Raw genomic sequence first — 20,243 nt, forward strand, 5'->3', positions numbered from 1 at the left:
ACAGGTCATTGAGCGTGACTGCAGGTGCTTTACCCACTGAACCATCTGGCTGGTTCTCCACGTGACTTTGAGACAGGGTCTCTCACTCAACCTCATCAATCTGGCTAGGCTGGCTAGTTCTAGAGACCTGTCTCTGTCCACCCACCATCCCCACTCACTGCCAGGGATGCAGCCATATGCTCTCGATGGGCGATGGGGCTCTGAATCCAGGTCCCTCGTTTGTGCAGTAGGCACCTTACCAACTGGGCCATCTCCTGAGTTGATAGCCTAGCCTGCAGCGTCCTGAGCTCTAGAGCTTGGGAGTGACCTTGGGGTGACCTTCTACTCCTTCGGCAGCTATCTCCCAGGTGCTGCAATGAGATACATCTCTTTGTATGATGTGGTACTGGGGATGGAACTCGCACAAGATGCGTGGCTGTGAGTGTGTGAGGTAGGTGCTCTAGCAAAGTTAAGCTGCATCTACAACCTAACTGTTAATGACTAACAGCAACACGAATGACCCAAGAACCTATGACACCGAATAATTTATCAGGGAGGGGATGGAGTAAAGAAAGGCTTTCTAAGAAAAACAGAACAAAGCAGGTTCTTACTATGTAGCTAGGTTGGTCCCTTTGGATTCACGAATCTTCCTGCCTCTGCCTTCCCGAGACAGGTTTCATTTATATAGCCCAGACTGATTTTGCTATGCAGACAAGGATGGCCTGGAACTCACCCCACCTGCTGCGTGCTAGGACCCAGGTGTGCGCCACCATGCCTGCAGAGTTCCGGACAGGACTCCTCTCAGATGTGTTTTCTTCCACTCAGGGGTGGCCGCCTTCATTCTCTTGATGTTATGCCCCAACGCACAAAGTATTTTTAAGAATGTATTGGTCTTTGACAGTTCCCATGAGACCAGTTGTAGCTGGCATGATTAGGAAGGTCATCTGCTCTAATCTCTATGAAGAAGAGTAGCCGAATTAATTTGCTTTCATTTTCTGCTATAAAGACCAACTTCCTAGGAAGTGGGAGTGTGGTTCAGTGCTGGAGTATACGTTTAGCACACACATAGCCCTGGGCTGAATTAAAAACAAAACTAAATTTAAAAAAAAAAAAAGAGGTAACATTGCAGAATTCTAGTTACAAAGAAAGTCAGTTCAGATCTAAGTGGAACATGCTGTAATGTGGTCATGTGGCACACTAAACCTCTCCGGTAGAGACGTCTTTGTGTGGTGTGTGCCTGTGTATGGATGCCTGTGGACACTTCTCGAGGCCAGAGGCCGACACCCTGTTCTCTAAATCACTTTTCCACTTTATTCTTTTGAGACAGGGTCTCTCACTGACCCTGGAGCTGTTGAAAGGGTTACAGTGACTTCCCAGGATCCAGCTGTCCCTGCCTCACCCACACTGGGGTCAGAGGCCTGTCTTCACACTGGCAACAAACAAAACAGTTGCTGAGGATCTGAACTCAAGCCTGTATGCTTGTGGAGCAAGCACAGACCCATACCACACACCCGTGCCGGTCTTCTGATGGCCGGACTTCTGGAGAAATAGAAGCCGAAACAGGTATACATGGCTTGTCTTGATTTTGGCTGGTTTTGTTCCCTGCCCTTATGCCACCTGAGCAGTACAGGGCTCTGGCAAGGTACAACTCATTCGACAGTTCCTATTTATACAAATTAAATAAAAACACAATTGGAATTTTTAGTAGGTGCTAAAACTTGATTTTGAAATTTTATTAAAAAAATATATTTGCAAACATATAAAATTTAGGATGAAAAATGCTCATTTTAAAACATGTAATAACTTAATATTTGCAAACATACACAGATGGTATAAAATCCACACCACTAAAAAGGTTAATGAGGTGGCACTGCGCTCATGGAACAAAAGCTTCATGGTGGCGAAGGGCTTCTCTCTCCACGAAAGAGCTGAGAACCTGGTACAATGGAAAGTCATGAGAGCCACATGGCCAAAGCAGTACGAGGAAGGACCACTCACAGCACGTGCACTAACTCGCTCCCTAAGGATTCACAGATCAAAGGGAAATACAACTTTGCATTTCTCCCACTTCAAAGTGATCGATATTGCAATGCAGCATTTTAAAGAATGACATTGAATCTGAATCCATGTGAAACATTGCACATCTCGCCTGCTGAAACTTGAAGAAAAGACAACAAAGCAAAATAACCCCAAACCAAAACCCCAGCAGGCTCCTTGAGGCCCTGGCTGCTTGTGGAAATGCTCTCAGGCATGGCCTTTGAAGTCTACTGTAAGGAGTTCTGCTCAGACCCAAACACGGGATTCTTGAAAACAGGGCACTGTTGGTTTTAGATGCTCTGAACACAATGGAAGAAAACCAAAGGCAGGCAAGAACAAACTCATGGTCCACAGTAGATGTGCCACAAGGACACAGGACTTAGGCCATGGCCCCTCAGTCCTTGCCACTCACAGGGTCCTGCTGTGCCCAGTCCTCCTCCCTCCACGGTACAGCGCGATGGCTAAGTCTGCTGTGTAAGCAGCGAGGCACCTTCAGTTTCTTTTGCATCGTTAGTATCTCAATGGCAGTTATGGCCTCTACTACAGAAATGAGAAAACTCCAAACAATGTTCTTTGGGGAAGGAAAACAATAAAGCTGCATGGTTTCAAAAGACTACGTACTAGTGGGTTCAGTAGAGTTTATAATTCCCACTAGAAGACTGAGAACAAACAGAACCAATGCTCACACATGCAAAATCTAGTCATTGGTATCTAAGCCAAGCCTGGGCCAAGGCCTTGCACAAAACACCACTGTCCAGGGCAAACTGTGGACAGTCCGTATGGAGAATGCAGGGGTGTCTCTCCTGATACTGATGGTCATGGTCACTTGAGACTTAGGACTCAAAGTCAAGTAGATCAAGTGGCAAGCGCCATGGGGCCCAGAAAAGGTGTATAACTGGGAACAAGGTTGTCTGTACTCCAAACTCTGGGCTGCTCGTCCCAGGCCCTTTGACCACAGGGGTGAGGGATGGGATGTGTACACAGACGGACAGAGCGGCCTAAATGCGGTCTCCTGGACTCTGCCAACCTAGCAAGAAGTATCTCCAATGTCCCTTTTAACTCAGCTATGGTTCTAGCAAAGACACTGTAAACATGCAAGCTATGCTAGTAGAGTTTCTCGATCGTATGCCTGAATGAGGAATAAGGCAATGGAGCTGACTTTGAGGCCAGGCTCATCCAACTGCAACTACCCAGGCTTGGCCTGGCTCTCTGGGGATTCATTATAGCCTGACATCCTAGTAATCATGAACTGGAACTTCTGGCTTCTGAATCTGAAGTAAATGCTTGGAATCTATAAATCTGAGAGTTGAAATAGGTTTACCCTTTTCAAGTCTCCATCACTTCGGCACTTAGAAGTTTATGTTTACACTGAGGAAGCCCTCTAGGAGATTCTACTTCAGGTTTGTCTTAGTCATTCCTAGGATTCAGGGTGAAAAGTAGCAGATCTGATTGCGGATGCTCTAGGGCACCCACTCTTCTCTCTGATATCACACACACTCAAAAGCATCGCTAAATTCAAACTCCTACTGGAAGGAGGACGCTGACTCACGTTCACTGATGTGCACTACAGCCACACCCGGGCGATCACACCTACAGAGTGTTCCCTTTATAAGCACAGCCCTGTGGTCTCTTGACCAGCACCTTCTACTGTCAGCAACACGTCATCTCACTAAACTTTATCTTCCTTAGATGACATATGAACAATTAATTTTTGGTTGCTAAATTTATACACTATCGTGACAACAAACTATCCCTAATTGAGTACGAAAAAGTAGGCTTCCCTGAATTCTGCACACCGCACACAAAACTAGACAGACAGCAAGAGGAGACACTGGACCGAGATGCAGAAACGCTGTCCAGGAAGCATGTGGAGATCAGCAGGAGCCAATCCAAGGAGTCTCTAGGCTAAAAAACTAAGACCAAACTAAAATAAGTAATTAATAAGTAATTATCTAAAATTTCAGCTAGAAAGAAATTGATGAGCCTTTGATTGAGTTCCCATTAAAGCTTGAGCGACTGCTCCCGCGGAACTGTCGCGCCTGTCTGCATTATTCACAGCGAATCCTCATGCCAGCTGGTTGAGCCAACTGGGTTCTTACCCATCATTAAATAGTGCTCAGGAAAGTAAGCAGTGCATCTTAATTGGTTAAATACTACAAAATGACCTGTATCATAGAAACAGACACTTTTCATTCAAAGAATATCTCAAAATTACTATTGCTGGAATAATCAAATTCTACATTAAAATATTACTAAACACCATTACATGCCATAAAAGAATAAATAGAAACCATGGCAGATCAATAGCAGCATCACAAAGCGTCTTCACAGTCGCCCACAGGCTGGAAGAGCTCCCAGCCTGGGATACACTGGGGAGGCTTGGCGGCTCACGTGTGCTCTCTGCCTCGTCTTCCACACAAAGGAAGGGCAGTGTGAGTGCAGCTCCCTTTCCTGCATAGCTTTAAAACTGCTCTCAGCGCACTGGAGGAATGGACCCAGAATGGCTTTGTCAGATCGGTCCACTGGTCCTTTTGTCAAAGCATTAAGGAAACAATCAACAATAACTTTAACTGTTTAGACAGAAAAGGAAATAAGGCTGTGCTTCACACACAAACTCGACACTTCCAAACCACTGCAGAGTTTACTAAAAGTGGAGCCTTCTGGTAGGACTGGAATCTTGGCAGCCCCAGACTCTGCTTCCAAGGTTCTCTGTCTCCTCCACCAGAGCCCAGCCGGGCCCTATCCAAACAGCCGTGCTTCAATGGTGTGTTGCGCACGGCGGGACCAGGAACACATAACGAAACACAAAGAAATCCCAGAAGTTTTAAGGCCCAAGCGGGGTGCTCATAGAAAACATACTTCACTTGAACAATACCTTCTAGAGAATCAACTTAAATTCTGATCCTTAAAACTTGAAGCTACTTTGTGGAGCTGACATTCAGTTCAGAGCTTGTAGGGCCGGAAGTGGAGGGAGGGCATGGGCTCCACTGAGCTCTGCTGCAAGGCTGGTGGCTCCTCCTTCCACACACACCCACGGAACTCAACACAATGGTCTGCTTTGTTGTTTTTGTCAAACAAAGGTCTGCTGGTGATGCTTCACAGTGAAACCTCCATCATCACTGAGAATGTTCTAGAAAACATCCTTAAGGACCAAAGCTCTCTCAAAGGCTCACACTCAGGCTTCTCAAAGCTCCACATTCTAGTCAGATGGCCCACAAGATGCCTGCTTGTTTCTGAGGTGCGCCCTCCACCTTCACACGGACTGTACTCCAGTCATACGTTGTGGTTGTCTTTGTTCTTGGTCAACATCTGCAAGTAGACTTCATGAAGTGTACTGAGGAAGCTAGAGTCGTTCTGGAAGAGATGGGAAACGGGGAGACACAGTGTCAGCTACCTCTTCAGAAATGACTGTCTCGCTGACGACTTGGGAGGACACAAACATGGTTGGTGCAGCTAACTCCCCAAACGCAGAGACAATGACAGCGACAGTCATCACCCCGCCAGGAACGCATACCCCGAAAGAGCGAGCTTTCTCTCAGGCAACCATCTGAATTTGTATTTTTGCTGAGATACAAAATTAGAAGCTAAGCTGACACCCTCCATACCTTTATTAGATGTATCAGTGTGTCCTGGAGCTGAGACTTGCTGAGAATAATGGAAGGCTTTCTCTGACTTTCTGGTGTCCCAACAGTGAGCGGGGAGGGAGAGCTTGCTTTCCGCTCTAGGTCTGTGGACCTGGGAACGGTCTGCTGGAACACACTGGGGGACAGCAGGACAGAGGACACTGCTGTGGTTGCTGCAGCAGCCAGTGGGGGCCCCGCCATCTGTGGAGGAATGACAGAGCAGCGGTCACTTCGCACTGCAGCACAGGAGCAGATGTCCACGTCCACGCCGGGGACATGTGACCACAGAGCTGGTAGCACGAGGCTGGCGCAGAGCAGAGCTAAACACTAAACTCTTAGATCCTCATTTTCCTTTTAGAGAAGGCCTCACTCTGCAACCTTTGCTACCCCAGAACTCACAACGTAGATGAGACTGGCCCAGAATTCTATCTCCCAAGTACAGGATTAAAGAGGTGCCCCACACTCCTGGTCTCTTTTTAAAATCTCTGTGTACTCCACTGTGAGCTCCATGAAGCAGGGATGGAAGTCAGAGGACAGCCTTGGCTTGGTCTTCACTTTCCACCATTTGAATCTGAGGATTTTTATCTGAGCCACTGTCTGCCTTTCCTTAAGACTTTACGTGTGCCTGAACCTCATGGAGGAGAAAGTGGGAAGTACACTGGAACACATTGCCACAGGAGACCACTTCTGAAATATAACCCCAGCAGCACAGACACTAAGAGAAACAATTAATAAATGGGACCTCCTGAAACTGAGAAGCTTCTGCAAAGCAAAGGACAAGGTCAACAAGATAAAAACGACAGCCTACAGAATGGGAAAGATCTTCACCAACCCCACATCAGACAGAGGGCTGATCTCCAAAATATACAAAGAACTCAAGAACATCAAAAGAACAAATAATCCAATAAAAAAAATGGGGTATAGACCTAAACGGAGAACTCTCAACAGAGGAATCTATAATGGCTGAAAGACACTTAAGGAAATGCTCAACATCCTTAGCCATCAGAGAAATGCAAATCAAAACAACTCTGAGATTTGATCTTACTTACACCTGTAAGAATGGCCAAGATCAAAAACACTGACGACAGCTTATGCTGGAGAGGATGTGGGGTAAATGCGGGAACACTCCTGCATTGCTGGTGGGAGTACAAACTGATACAGCTGCTTTGGATTTCAGTATGTCAGTTTCTCAGAAAATTAGGAAACAACCATCTATCTCAAGACCCAGAAATACCACTTTTGGGTATATACCCAAAGGATGCTCAATCGTGCCACAAGGACATGTGCTCAATTACGTTCATAGCAGCATTATTTGTTATAGCCAGAACCTGGAAACAACCTAAATGCCCCTCGACCGAAGAATGAATAAGGAAAATGTGGTAATTTACACAATGGAGTACTACACAGCAGAGAACATGATGACATCTTGAAATGTGCGTGCAAATGGATGGATCTAGAAAACATACTGAGTGAGGTAACCCAGACACAGAAAGACAATTATCATATATACTCACTCATAAATGGCTTTTAAACATAAAGCAAAAAAAAAAAAAAAACAGCCTACAATTCACAATCCCAGAGAACCCAGACAACAAAGAGGACCCCAAGAGAGACATACATGGATCTAATCTACATGGGAAGTAGAAAAAGACAAGATCTCCTGAGTAAATTGGGAGCATGGGGACCATGGGAGAGGGTAGGAGGCAAGTGGAGAAAAATATATAGCTCGATAAAAACAAAAGGAAAAAAGATTTTATGTGTGCTTTTCCTTTTATGTATATGGGTTCTTTGCCTGTGTACCATGTGCATGCAGTGCCCAGAGAAGCCAGAAGAGGGCATTGGATCCTCTGGAATTAGAGAGCACAAATGGTGCTCAGCAACTGCTGAGTCAACTCTCCAGCTCTTTGTTTTTCTTTTGCTATAAAACTGGGCTGGGAGCATCTCCTGATGACCACAAGAGGACAAGCTTTCCTAAAGCAGACAGAGGTGAACTTCTGAATCCAGGAGAGGGTACAAGATCAGCAGCAGGCGAGCAAGCGACACGGCAGAACTGGTTGGTGGACAACACGTGTCAAAACCAGGGCAGTGTTGGAAAGAAGGGGCGAAGCGTGCAGGCCTAGGAGGCTTTGCCATCAGAAGTGAGGGGCTTGTCTGCAGGGACTCTTTGCTTTTCCAGGTCAAGGTTGATATGGTGCCCAGTACCCACCCAGTTACAAATAAGGCCGACAGCCCACCCAATGGCTGACCTCCCTGCTGCAGTCAATGCTGACATCTCCGTAGAGTTAGCAGAAGGTCTGTAAGGCTCAGTACCTCAGTTCTAGAAGGGACACCTTGACAGGTCAGAGCTTGAGCGCCTCAACTTTCACTAAGGTGGTAAGAGTGGACTTCACACCAACGGAACCAAAAATGTTCAATGTGCTCTTCAGAGAAAAGGAAGTCCCAGGGCTAGGGAAATGGCGAAGTGCTTGCCATGTCTGCTTTAGGTTAGCTTGAGAGGACCTGAGTTTGGATCCCCAGAAACATGTAAAAAAATCTGGAGGGCTGTGGTGGCCCACCTGACATCTCAGTGCACAGGAAGTGGGGACAGCAACTTGGTTAGGTTCAACCAGAAGCCCTGGCTCAGCACTAAGGTCGGCGCTGGCCCTCCACACATGTATGTGTGTACACACACACACACACACACACACACACACGTGCGCGCACACACACGCACAGGGTGGGATCCTTACCGGAACGGCGCTGGGCAACACCTTAGGCTGGGCAAATACTTCAGGATCCTGGTTTTGCTGCATAGACTGAAATGTTTAATGGAAAAAGAACAGACAGAGCAAGTTTTGCTAGTTAGTGGTGACAAATCTTACTTATCTACAAGGAATGGTTCAGAGGCTGAGAGAAATTTGTTGGCAATGCAATCAAGGACTCCTCTCCACCATGAGAGCTTTGGGCCGAGGATCCACGGAGCCCCCTGGGAAGATGCACTGGCAGAACCTTTCAGGTGGCTCTAAGAAGTGTGGTGGGGGCTGAACTCAGGGCTTGCAAGTCAGGCAGACTGTACTAGTGACCATAGCCTCAGTTTTGGGGTTTGTATGTCTAGAGTGCAGGCTGGCCTTGAACTTACATTCTTCCTGCCTCAGCCTCTTAAGCAGCTGTGAGTTTTCTTTTTCTTTGCAAAAGCAAGATCTTAAAATCAGTTATTCTCATCTAAGTATTTACACATATGTAAGTGGTTTCTGCCGGGCAGCATGCAAGAGTGTTGTGCTGATCGTGGAGAAGGCAATGCCTGAGCTTCCGGATTAACTGACCCTTGGGACAGACCCTTTCCCTCTGCAGTCAGAAACCAGAGTAAACTTCCTTCCCTATGCTTCCTCTGGTATTTTATCACAGCAAAGGAAAAGAGCAGGATCCTACCTCCCGACACAACCCTGCCCCTAGAGCAGAATGCTCCTTCCAGTTGATGCAGTCAGATCCCAAAGCGGGAAAGGCAGCCAGCAGTCAGAGCAGCCACTCCACTCCCTTCCGGCTGTGACCAGGCACCACTCACACAAACTCAGCTCCTTTCCCCTCCATACCACTCTACCATGAAGCCTCACTGACTGGACATTAAAAAAAACCCTTGTCCACACTGCCCAACCCAGGCCCCTACTGCTCAGGCCCAAGTGACTGTCAGCTTGTTCTGTAACGAACGGCCTGATCCCTCTTTGCCATTTCCAACAAGGTGTATTTCATTCAGAATGTTTCAGTGCCTTCCAAGGTCTGAGAACAAAACTCAAACTCCTTAACTTACAATTTATTCATCTCCCAATGCTAACTCCTCCAGGTTTGTTCCCATAGCAAATTCAGTCACCACTGACCATGGGCAGGGGTGGGAGCGGCTAGTGTACAAAATCACACACACACAAAGACATATAACCGTGTCACATCACTTACAACCAAGGCTCTTGCAGTTTAATCCCTTCACTCCTTCCTGCTATTACCTGAAGGGCTGGAGCAAGCACCATGTTGCTCAGGGAGGCTGAGGTTGCTGCTCTTGCTGCTGCTGTCTTAGAGGGAGGCTCTATGAAGCTCTCAGGGGTGGCCAGCTGGCCAGCTGCTGAAGAAAAGTTGGGTGCCATTGCACCTTTTCCAAGCGGCTGTGCCTGTATTTGGTCATGCTGTGGGGTCAACCTGAGTTTCTGGAGCAGATCAACGCTTGGAAGGGGCGTGCTAGCTGTGCTCGACAGGCTCCCTGGGGCTCTGAAGGGGCTCTGGCTAGCAATCAGACTGCTGTGGCTGAGCTCAGGGACTGGCTGGTTCAGGAGTGGAGACTTCTGTCGAGGTGTGGTCTTCACTGCTTGCATTAAGGTACTATTCCGAGGTAAGTGGGGAAGCTGTGCAGCAGGAGCTTCGGCTGGCAGAGTGGGACTGAGGACAGGGCTTAGTGGGATCGTGTAGCTTGGGGCATGCTTTTCACCAGCCTGTGCAATGGAAGCAGGAGTGATGAGCACCGGGGTGGTGGTTTCAGGCTGGACTGTGTGGCGAGCGCCAGAATGGACACCCAGGTTTTCAGACTGAGGTGCTCCCCCTGACTGCTCAAAGGAAAATGGGAGGAATGAGCTGGGCTCTTTCTGCGCCGTATCTCCGGGCAGCTTCTCCACGTCTTCTGACTCTAGACCCACGACTGCTGGCTGCTCCTTTGGCAATGAGGTTCCAAACAACTCTTCTACTGTCAGATGCTTGTGCCCAGATGAAGCAGACTGAAAAGTAAAATCTCTGTGAACAACTGTAACCAAAATTCTTTTTCATTACATAGAAATACGTAGAAGCAAAGAGTGTGAAAAAATGCCTGAGGTAACCTAGGATGCAGAAGGATTCAAACAGCGCCTACCAAAGGCTCTCCAGGTTCAAGGATAGAAATATGCTTAATAACAAAGTCTGTACTGTGGAGTTCCAGGCAATAGTTTAGCTTACTTTGTTCCCCTTGGTGAATTTAGCTACAGTTAAGGGGCACTTGTATCACAACAAAGCTCCCTGTGCTGAAGTGCCCATTGTTACTGACATACCGGGACATGATGCCAGCAAGAAAGGGGACCAAATTCTAAGAAATTAATTTTTACTGTCTAGCACTGAACTGCAGGAACCTAAATACCCAAAACAATCTTACCCATTATTATGAGGCCTTTGCTGCTCCGTGCCCTCAAATTCCAGACTACTAAAGAGGAAGGGAACCATCCATCCACACTGAAGACTGGAGATAGGGGAGGGGCTCGGTGGGGACCCCGCTACAGCACGTGCGTGTGCAGAGGGTATTCTTTATTCCTCTTTTTGCTGTGCTCTTAAAGTTAAAGAGAGATTCTGAATCTGGAGTGGTTTTGTTTTATTTTGAGACAGGGTTTCTCTACTGCCCTGACTGTCCTGGAACTCACTATGCAGACCAGGCTGGCTTCGAACTCTGAAAGCTCTCTTACACAGTGAGGCTACATCAGAATGTCTTTTTAAATTGTAGAAGTAAAAAGGAATAATAATAATAATTCACATGGCTCAATTTCCTCATATTTTTACTTCTCTAGAGCCCAAATTCTAAATAAAAATTATCAAGGTTAAATTCTTGAGTACTAACTGGAAAATTCACAAAATTGTAAAAATTACATAACCACATCACATACCCATATGTGACCATTAGTTCACAGCTCTCCTGCCAGGCTATGCACACCTCAGACCTGGGGTTGTTTATACTCTTTTGGGGATGTATCCAGGCTGGCCTTGAGTTTTCAACAATCATGTTTCAGCTTCCTGATTGCTCAATGTCCAGCAATTAAAAAAATTCTTTATGATAAAAAAATGGTTCAAGATTGTGTGATAAGAACTTGGCTGTGGTAGCTCATGCCTGTAGCCCTGGATGGCGAGTGGAGGTAGGAGAATTAGTCTGAATCTAAGGCAAGCCTAGCCTACGCAGTGTGCTCCACATTGGACCAACCAAGACCAAATCAAATAAAACAAAAATTCCAAACAATGTCCTCACCATCGAGCTGGGAGTAGAGCACAGCTGTACACCAGAATCCAGGGGACAGTGGGGAAGAGGAGAGGTCCAAAGGTACCTCAGACACCTAATGTATTCTCAGCTAGATGAAACTATCCCCTAGGATCTAATCCAATCCAGCCCAAGTTAACTTAAACAAAACCAAAGGAAAGTAATGGAAAACAATATTCTTATTTATTAATGCAAATTAATGTAGATTACAAAATCATACTGCTATATATATACACCACATTTAGATCTATTTTGGAAAATGAAGTATTGGGCTACTCTGCAGAAATTTCAGGTAAAAAGCCATATTTCTATGTTAAAGAATAGGAATAATTAAATCACATAAAAAAAAACTAAAGAAGGGGCTGGACAGATGGCTCAGAGGTTAAGAGCACTGGCTGCTCTTTCAGAGGTCCTGAGTTCAATTCCCAGCAACCACATGGTGGCTCACAACCATCTGTCATGAGATCTGGCACCTTTCTCTGGTGTGCGGGCATACATGAAGGGAGAATGTTGTATACATAATAAATAAATATTTAAAAAAAAACCAAAAAAAACCTAAAGAAACCACACCAGAGAAATATTACCAAGAGAATTTAACAAGTGTATTATGAAATTGAAATGCATTTTTTTGTGAGCTGTATTTGTGGTATACAGACAAGTTCATGTGGTGTACACATGTGCACACGTAGGTAACGTGCATGTTTGTGGAGGACACAGTCGATGTCCGATGTTGTCCCCTAGGAACCAGGGCTCACCATTCAGCTAGAGCGGCCGCCCTGCGAGCTCTAGAAGCCTGTCTGTCTGCCTCCTCAGTGGCAGGCTCAGCTTTCGTGTGGATGCTGGGACCCACACTCTGGCCTTCATGCTTGCATGGCTAGCACTGCACTGACCTAAATCCCCCTCAGCAGCCCTCATGAAATGGGATTCAATACCAAGGTTTGGCAGCATCATCTCTACCCAGCACTAGATGGCAGTGTTACTAAACAGTCTTTCTGTGTAGGGGCAGAGGAAGGATTTTAATTGTTTCAGACAATCACACAGCTTCTGACAAAATCCAAATCTCAATATTTTATAATTCCTTGGTTGTAGCTGAAAAAAATAATAGTTTTACTTTATTTCATGTTTTTGAGACAAAGTCTTGCTATACAGCCTACACAGCCTTCACATTTGGGAGTTTCCTGCTCAGTTTTGTGCTTGTAAGCCCAGTGCTAGGCAGGTGGAGGCAGGGGTGGGGTCATAGGGACTTACTGGCTAGCCTAGTCAGCCATGGCGAGCTAAGGAGAAACTCTGCTTGCAACATAGAATGAGCCAGGTCTTTGATTCTAGTGTGTGAGAGGCATAAACAGGAGGATCTCTGTGAGTTTGAGGCCAGTCTGCAAGTTCCAGGACAGTCAGGGCTACACAAAGAAACCCTGTCTCCAAAAACCAAACAACAAAACAAAACAATAAAATAAAAAGGTACCCCCCAAATGCACACAAGTCAGAGTGCTGTAACAAGGCCAGGACTAGGTGGGCAAGGAGATGATAGAATTGTTGGCACAGGCAGATGCCAGGTAGAATCTTGTGGGCCAATGCTATGAGTGAGACAGGACCCCATGGGAAGCTGTAAAAGCAGAGGCACGAAAGCTAGGCTTTAGCAACTCATTCCGCTCGTCTGGCTGAGCACAGAGAAAGGAGGCAGTGTCAAGAACAAAAGCTAGGGGACTAGGAAGGAGGCTGCTGCAGTCTGGATGAGAGTTTCATGGGCCTGGGAAAGGAGCTGGGGACATGTCATTATGATGTCATGCATATGATCTGACAGACAAGTGATGAACCAAGCTTGCCCAGTGGTTCAAATCCTAAAATGTCACTGCTTTGTTACTTTGACAAGGCTAGGGCTTTAGCTGTACAAACCTTATCTTGTAACCCAGAGGGTGTCTCTTCTAGAGTCTCGGTGCTTCCCAGATTGGAGAGCTGAGTGCTTGGCTGTAACCCAGGGCTGGAGATATTTGAGCCGCCCATCTGATTCTTGGAAAAGAATTAAAAGAAAAAGTCTATCATCTGAAAAAGGATTGCTGTCTAAAATTTGGTTTACATTTGAAGTTATCAAAAAATTCCTTAATTAAAAAATACGCAAAAAACCTCACAATGTTTCTATCAATTCTCATAACTATAAAGTGAAGAATCTATGTCTATGTGTGGTAGCTCCAACCATTTTGGTTTTAATCACTCATTTTAAGAAAAAAATATCATTTTTCTACCAGATTTTTCCATAATTTAAGTTACATAGGACACCTTTAACTGTTGGGAGCCACAGCTCGATCTGCACGCCCCCTCTGACAGCCTGCTGAGATCATGCCCCTGAGCACTCCAAGAAACCAGCAGTTTGTTCTCTGCCATGGCTTTGTCTTTTAAAATGCTCCATAAAGCAGAATGGAATACAAGCACAGCACTGGCTTCTGACACATGGCATGATGCCTTTAATATTCGTGCAAGCTAATTTATAATACCAACAGCTCGTTCCTTTTCAAATGCCAAGCATACAACATCTGGATTACTTTCACCTTTAAAGATTTTTATTTTATGTGTATGTGTGTTTTGTCTACATGCATGTATGTGCACTGTACGTGGGGAGGTCAGAATGGGGCACTAGATCTCCTGGAGCTGGAGTTAAAGACGATGTGATCTGTTGGTCCTGGGAACTGTAAGAGCAGCGGGTGCTCTAGACCACTGAACCCCTCTCCAGCACACTTTCAATCTTTAAAAGCTACCTGTCTATGTGTAGCAATCACGTGTGTGGGCATGGGTGAGCACCTGTGAGAAGGAAGCCAGAGGAGGATCCCGGGTCACTCCCTCTCACAATGAACCTTGGCTCACTCTCGTCTCACTGTTTAGGCCAAACAGGTTGGCCAGCAAATCCTTAATTTTTTTTTTTTTTTTGGTTTTTCGAGACAGGGTTTCTCTGTAGCTTTGGAGCCTGTCCTGGAACTAGCTCTTGTAGACCAGGCTGGTCTCGAACTCACAGAGATCCGCCTGCCTCTGCCTCCTGAGTGCTGGGATTAAAGGCGTGCGCCACCACCGCCCGGCCAAATCCTTAATTTTTAAGCCAAAATTCTGAAGCCTCTGTTCCTCCATCCCATCTGTACCTGTTGAGGGTACAGGCTGACACAGCATGCTTTTTTATGGGGGTGATGGGAATCAAACACTGGTCCTCACACCGTACACTAAACTATTTGACACAATGAAACATTTCCCCAGCCAGTCATGAACATAGCTTGAATAACTGTACAGACGAGTTTCATCTCATTAGAGTAGACACCTAGCAAAGACAAATCAGGGTATAATTGGGCAAATACTGTTTTCTTCTAAAAGTTTTCTTTCATTTCTTTCTTTCTTTTTTTTTTTTTGAGACAGTCTTGCTATGCATTTCAGATTGACTTTGAATTCATGGTCTTTTTGTCTCAGTTTCCTAACGTTCTGAGATTACAGGTGTAACAACCACACTTGACTTAGATTTTACATGTAGTTTTTAGGCTGGGGTTGAAGCTGGATGTCCTCAGCCACTCTTCCTTTATTGAGACAGGTGCTGCGCTCACAGACTCTGCGATACTGAGCAGCCACCAAGTCGCAGACATCCTCTAGTCTCTGCCTCCCCAGCACTGTCCTGAACCCAAAGCACAGCTGGGGGTCCAGCTCAGGTCCTCATGCTTGCATAACAAGCATGTACTGCCATCCTTCCAGAACTCAGGGATCAGCCTGATGTTTTTTCTGTTTAGATGTACAAACCAGTCTGAGCTGAATTTTGAGTTATATGCTACAGTTTGGTTAAAATTCATTTTATGTGGACATGTATGCATATGGACACCTAATCCATTTCAATACCACTTAAATTTGCACTTGCTAAAAGTGATGTTTCACTGGGCATGGTGGTGCACTCCTTTGATTCCAGCGCTCACAGGCAGGCAGATCTCTGTGAGCTCGGGCCAGCCTGGCTTACAAAGCAAGTTCCAGGACAACCAAGGATGTTACACAGAGAAACCCTGTCTCAAATAACCAAAGCCAAAAAAAAAGTGATACTGCAAGTGAAAGTATTTTTGTTATTAAAAAGAATCTTTGGTCGGTCCTAGGTTCAAATCCTAATACTGAAAAATAAACACAAGGCAATGTAACATACATAAAAATCCTTAAAGATGACCACTGATGGACATACAGTTATGCTGTTTGGAAACCTAAGTCACATTTTAGAGATCTGTTCCAGCTTTTGTTAAGTACTGTCTATGTCAGGATAACAATAAAAACAAACAGCAAAACAAGAAACATCTCCAAACTTCACCACGCAACAGAACAATTCTTTTTTTTTTTTGTTTTTTTGCAACAGAACAATTCTAACAAGAAAAATAAAAGTTAATTTTCTTGATATTATACTTTTCAGAAACATGCTCAACAGAGGACTAGGGACTCAACATTAACTAAATAGATAGAATGCTGCATTTCTCCTATTCAAATGATAATTCTTATATTATTTCAAAATATCATTTTTTTTTTTAAAGACAGAGTCCCTTCAGACTAGCCTGAAACTTACTAAGTAACTAAAGCTGGTCTTGAACCCTGACCTTCAGTCTCTGCCTTCTTGGGATCATAGGCCTGTGTTACTACGCCTAGTTCCAGAACACATTCAACCCGTGTCACCCATCTGAGTTAAGGTGAAAACAGTCTATAAAAGGCCACAAAATATTTTAATCTACCAGGGTCTTCATCAGTCCACTCAGGAACACAATGCTGTCCCTAAGAAACACTTCAAGGCAGCAGGTATAATGCTCAGACCATGCACGGGTACCTCGTGGGCGCCTTAGTAGCCGACTGGAAGCACTTTAGGGCGTGGCGCCTGTGTAAGTCTTTTGTTCAAGGTCCATTTTCTGTGTTGATGATGGCCACCAGCCATAAAATTTAGTAGGAGATATGTCCAATCACATACAAATTTGTTGGAGGATAATAATATTTCCAAAAACTTGGAAAAAAGAATCAAAATCCAGAATTCTGTCCTGTGGCTAGAAGCAATGCAAACTGGGCCAGCCGTAAAGGCAGTGGCTTTAGCTCTTTCATCAGGCACATGACCTATTTGTGCTGCTGTGGTAGTGTACAGCGGGATTTCAACAGTCAGGAGGCCGAGTCAGGAGGATCACTTGTTTGAGTTAGAATGAGACCCTCCAAAGGGGAGGGGGGAGGAAGAGATGATTATCTTATATAAACTGACTGAACAGGGAAGATTTAGAACTGAAAGTGAATCTCATTAAACCTGAGGCCTTGCCTATCCTTCCTGCTCTTGGCTGCCACTCTCTTAAGTCCACCAAGGAGATACAGAGAGACCGTCTGCCTCCGTGCTGCTGGGGAAGAGTCATGCACACACTAAGATCCAGAGCCATTTCTAATGGCAGCTCCATATGTCAAAACAGGCAAACAAGGCAGAAGGCAGAGCTTGTATTAAGGAAGCTCTGCTTATTTACAGCCTTTAAAAACAAAAAGAAAACCCTATAAGTAAAATGTTAAAAGATTGAACAAATCTTCAAGCATTTCATTTGAATCTAACTTTAATTAACATCTTATGTATTCCAGCATGTTTTTTTTTTTCAATAGAAGATGCTTTCTGTACGATTTGCTTTTGCAGTAATTGAAAATAGAAACCTTATCAGATTTTCAGATTGTGCACTTGACACTAGCATTTCTAGTGTCTAGGGGTTGGGTTCAGTAGTGGAGAGCATGCTCAACTCCAGGAAAAGCGCTAAGATTTAAAAAGAAGCCTTCTTTCCTTTTGTGGTTTTTTTTGCTTCTCAGCCAGAGATGTAAGCCAAGGACACATTTCGCAACATCTGTCCTACTTGACAGTATAGTTTCTGTCTTACAGGGACTTCGATCCAGTTACCAATCAGGCAGTAATGATCAGCACCCATGAACACAGACAGCTAACGAGAACTGCACAAGATATTATGAGATGATATCTATGGAAAATTAGTTAACATTTGGACCAAGCCGGATGACAATAACAAAAAAATAAACAAACCTCAAATTTTATTTTTATTTGATTTTTTAACAATCATGACTTAGCCAGTTGGTGGTGGTGCATGCCTTTAATTCCAGCACATGGGAGGCAGAGGCTGGTGGATCTCTGAGTTAGAGGCCAGCCTGGTCTACAGAGTTCCAGGATAGTCAGGGCTATACACAGAAATGTTGTTTCGAAAAAGCAAAACCTAAACCAAAAAAAAAATAAAACAAAAGTAAAACTAAACAGACAGCCAGATGTGATGGCATACACCTTTAAACCTAGCACTGGAAGGCAAAGGTGGGTAGATCTCTGTGAGTTCAGGGACAGCCTAGTCTACAAAGAAGTTCCCCGACAGACATGACTACGTGGTGAGACCCAGTCTCAAAAAAAAAAAAAAAAAAAAAAAACCAAAAACAAAAAAACAACCAGGAGACAAAATATTCCCAAATCACCCCTCCACCCAAAATAAAAAGAAAAAAAAGTCACGCCTCCAAACAAACAAGAGCTCGATAACGCTGAATTTCAGAAAAGTGTCACATTTGGATAAAATTCCAAATGATGGGTTCAATGACAGAACACAAACATGCCATTTACTATTAAGGGGCACAAATTACCAGACTGTTTTCAAAAATCCACATAAATTCCCAAGGCCATCTAGCACTGAACAGGACTGCAGGGGTGAGAGACACTGTGACGCTTTCCCTGAGATACCCGTTGAGCACCAGCCTCCACCCTCTATGACCATCTTCTCCCACGGTAGTGCTATGATGGCCACAGGAACAGAGAACGAATTGTATGATTCTTCCCTAACCACTCACTCTGAGGGAAGCAGACTGTCCTCAGTCTGTTAGGTTTGATCTTGTAGACCCTGTTCTTTTCTAAACTAAGGACTGCTGTAGGCACTGGAGTGGCTCTGCCCATCTCCGAGACAGCAGGACGCTCTCTCTCCTTTGGTATTCCCTGGTCAGCACCCAGAGAGCCTTACCCTCTCATACTCATCCTTGGCTCTGCTAAGCATCTCCAGGATGTCGATGGGCCTCTGGTCACTGCAGCCATTGGCTTGGCTGGGACTCTGCTTATCTCGAGCAGCCTGCTGGGATCGCCGTGTCTCCTCTTCTACCACACTATAGGAGGAGAAATAGGTTTCAGAAAGGCCACTTCACACAACTGGACTCTGGGACTCTATTGTCGACTTTCCAAGTAAGAGTGTCACAAGACACTGTCCTTGCAATAGATGAAGAACCTTGGTGACCTCGTTCCAGAGAATACCTGACTTAACCATGCCACCATCTTAGTCACAACAGTGAACAGCCCTGACCTTAAGTAGACAAATAGAACCCCTTTTGGGAGGTGGTAAAAATAGGCCCATTAAGAAATCCGTTCAAGCATCTCCTTTTCTCCCACAAGTAACTCAGAGTCAGTAGGAATAAGTGGTGAGTGGACGTTACTAAGACATTGAAAACTGAGCAGGATACTGTGAACTAGCCTTGAAAATGGCTATTGGTGAATTCTCTACAAGCAGACAAAGGGCTCTGCGCTGAACGGGTGACCAAACTCAGGGCAGTTATGGGTATGTATTAAATTTTATTGCCATTATTTAACTCTTCATTTTAAGTTCCGCAAGTTAAGAATGCCACGGACAGGGCTGGAGTCTTCCACTCTTCCTACAGCTTACACTTTAAATACCACCTTGCTCCTCCTTCATCCTCCACCAAAGGAAAGGTTTGAAGCCACTGAGCAATTTCAGTAAAATTGTTAGGAACTAAAGGCTGGATGGGGACCACATGGGTACTTTATTTCCTGTATAGATTTTAATAATACAACTAATTAAAAAATACATTCATGCCTTTAATCCCAGCACTCGGGAGGCAGAGGCAGGCGGATCTCTGAGTTCGAGGCCAGCCTGGTCTACAAAAGCTAGTTCCGGGACAGGCTCTAGAAACTACAGGGAAACCCTGTCTCGAAAAACAAACAAACAAACAAACAAAAAAAAAAACCCAAAAAACCAACAACAACAACAACAAAAAAAAACATTCAGATTTCAGTCACAAACTACAATGACTAGGCCTTCCTGATATGAGATTTTATAGTTGCAAGTCCCACGTGGTAGTGTTAACTGAGATCTCACGGGCAATGACTACAGCGAGTCAAACAATTCAGTACAAAAGGCTCATCATGAGAGACAAGAGTAACACGAACAGCAGAAATAAGGCTACGTTATTCAGCGTCAGTTAGGACAGCCTGCCCAAGACCCCCATGTGGGATATGGCAATGATGGTCATCATTCAACACTAGGTTAAATAATACTGCGTCTTAAAAAGATGGCAGAGCTAAGTAAGACTAGAGACATAGCTCAGCTGCTACGCAAATCATGCTCTGCAAGCTAGTTGGAGCTCCAGAACTTACATAAAAAAGATGGGAGTTGCTGTGTTCATGGTATCTCTTCAGAGCAATAGAAACCCTAACTAAGACAGAAGTATACAGTGATATTTCATTTGTATTTTAATAAAGTTTGTCTGAAGTTCAGAGAGTAAAACAGCCAAACTGGCCAGCCTTACAGACCTGACAGTGGTGATAC

At 44.9% G+C, this 20,243-nt stretch overlaps 1 protein-coding gene across 4 annotated transcripts in view; it reads right to left on the reverse strand.

Annotated features, from left to right (window-relative positions):
- Positions 1 to 1,697: 1,697 nt before the first annotated feature.
- The window catches only part of Dcp1a (decapping mRNA 1A), a 48,677-nt gene continuing 30,131 nt past the window's right edge, over positions 1,698 to 20,243 (reverse strand). Inside the window, exons 5-10 of one of the 4 annotated variants that reach the window (XM_038350017.1) lie at positions 18,651 to 18,789; positions 13,540 to 13,653; positions 9,614 to 10,372; positions 8,369 to 8,425; positions 5,622 to 5,840; positions 1,698 to 5,370 (exon numbers count right to left, since the gene is read on the reverse strand). In XM_038350017.1, coding sequence (XP_038205945.1) covers positions 5,290 to 5,370; positions 5,622 to 5,840; positions 8,369 to 8,425; positions 9,614 to 10,372; positions 13,540 to 13,653; positions 18,651 to 18,789 — 1,369 coding nt within the window. In that variant the 3' untranslated portion in view covers positions 1,698 to 5,289. Of the gene's footprint in view, positions 5,371 to 5,621; positions 5,841 to 8,368; positions 8,435 to 9,613; positions 10,373 to 13,539; positions 13,654 to 18,650; positions 18,790 to 20,243 lie in introns of all 4 variants that reach the window. The other 3 variants (XM_038350016.1, XM_038350018.1, XM_038350019.1) reach the window with 3 other exon arrangements.

This window comes from Arvicola amphibius, chromosome 12 (genome assembly GCF_903992535.2).
Source record: "Arvicola amphibius chromosome 12, mArvAmp1.2, whole genome shotgun sequence".
NCBI classification, from domain to species: Eukaryota; Metazoa; Chordata; class Mammalia; order Rodentia; family Cricetidae; genus Arvicola; species Arvicola amphibius.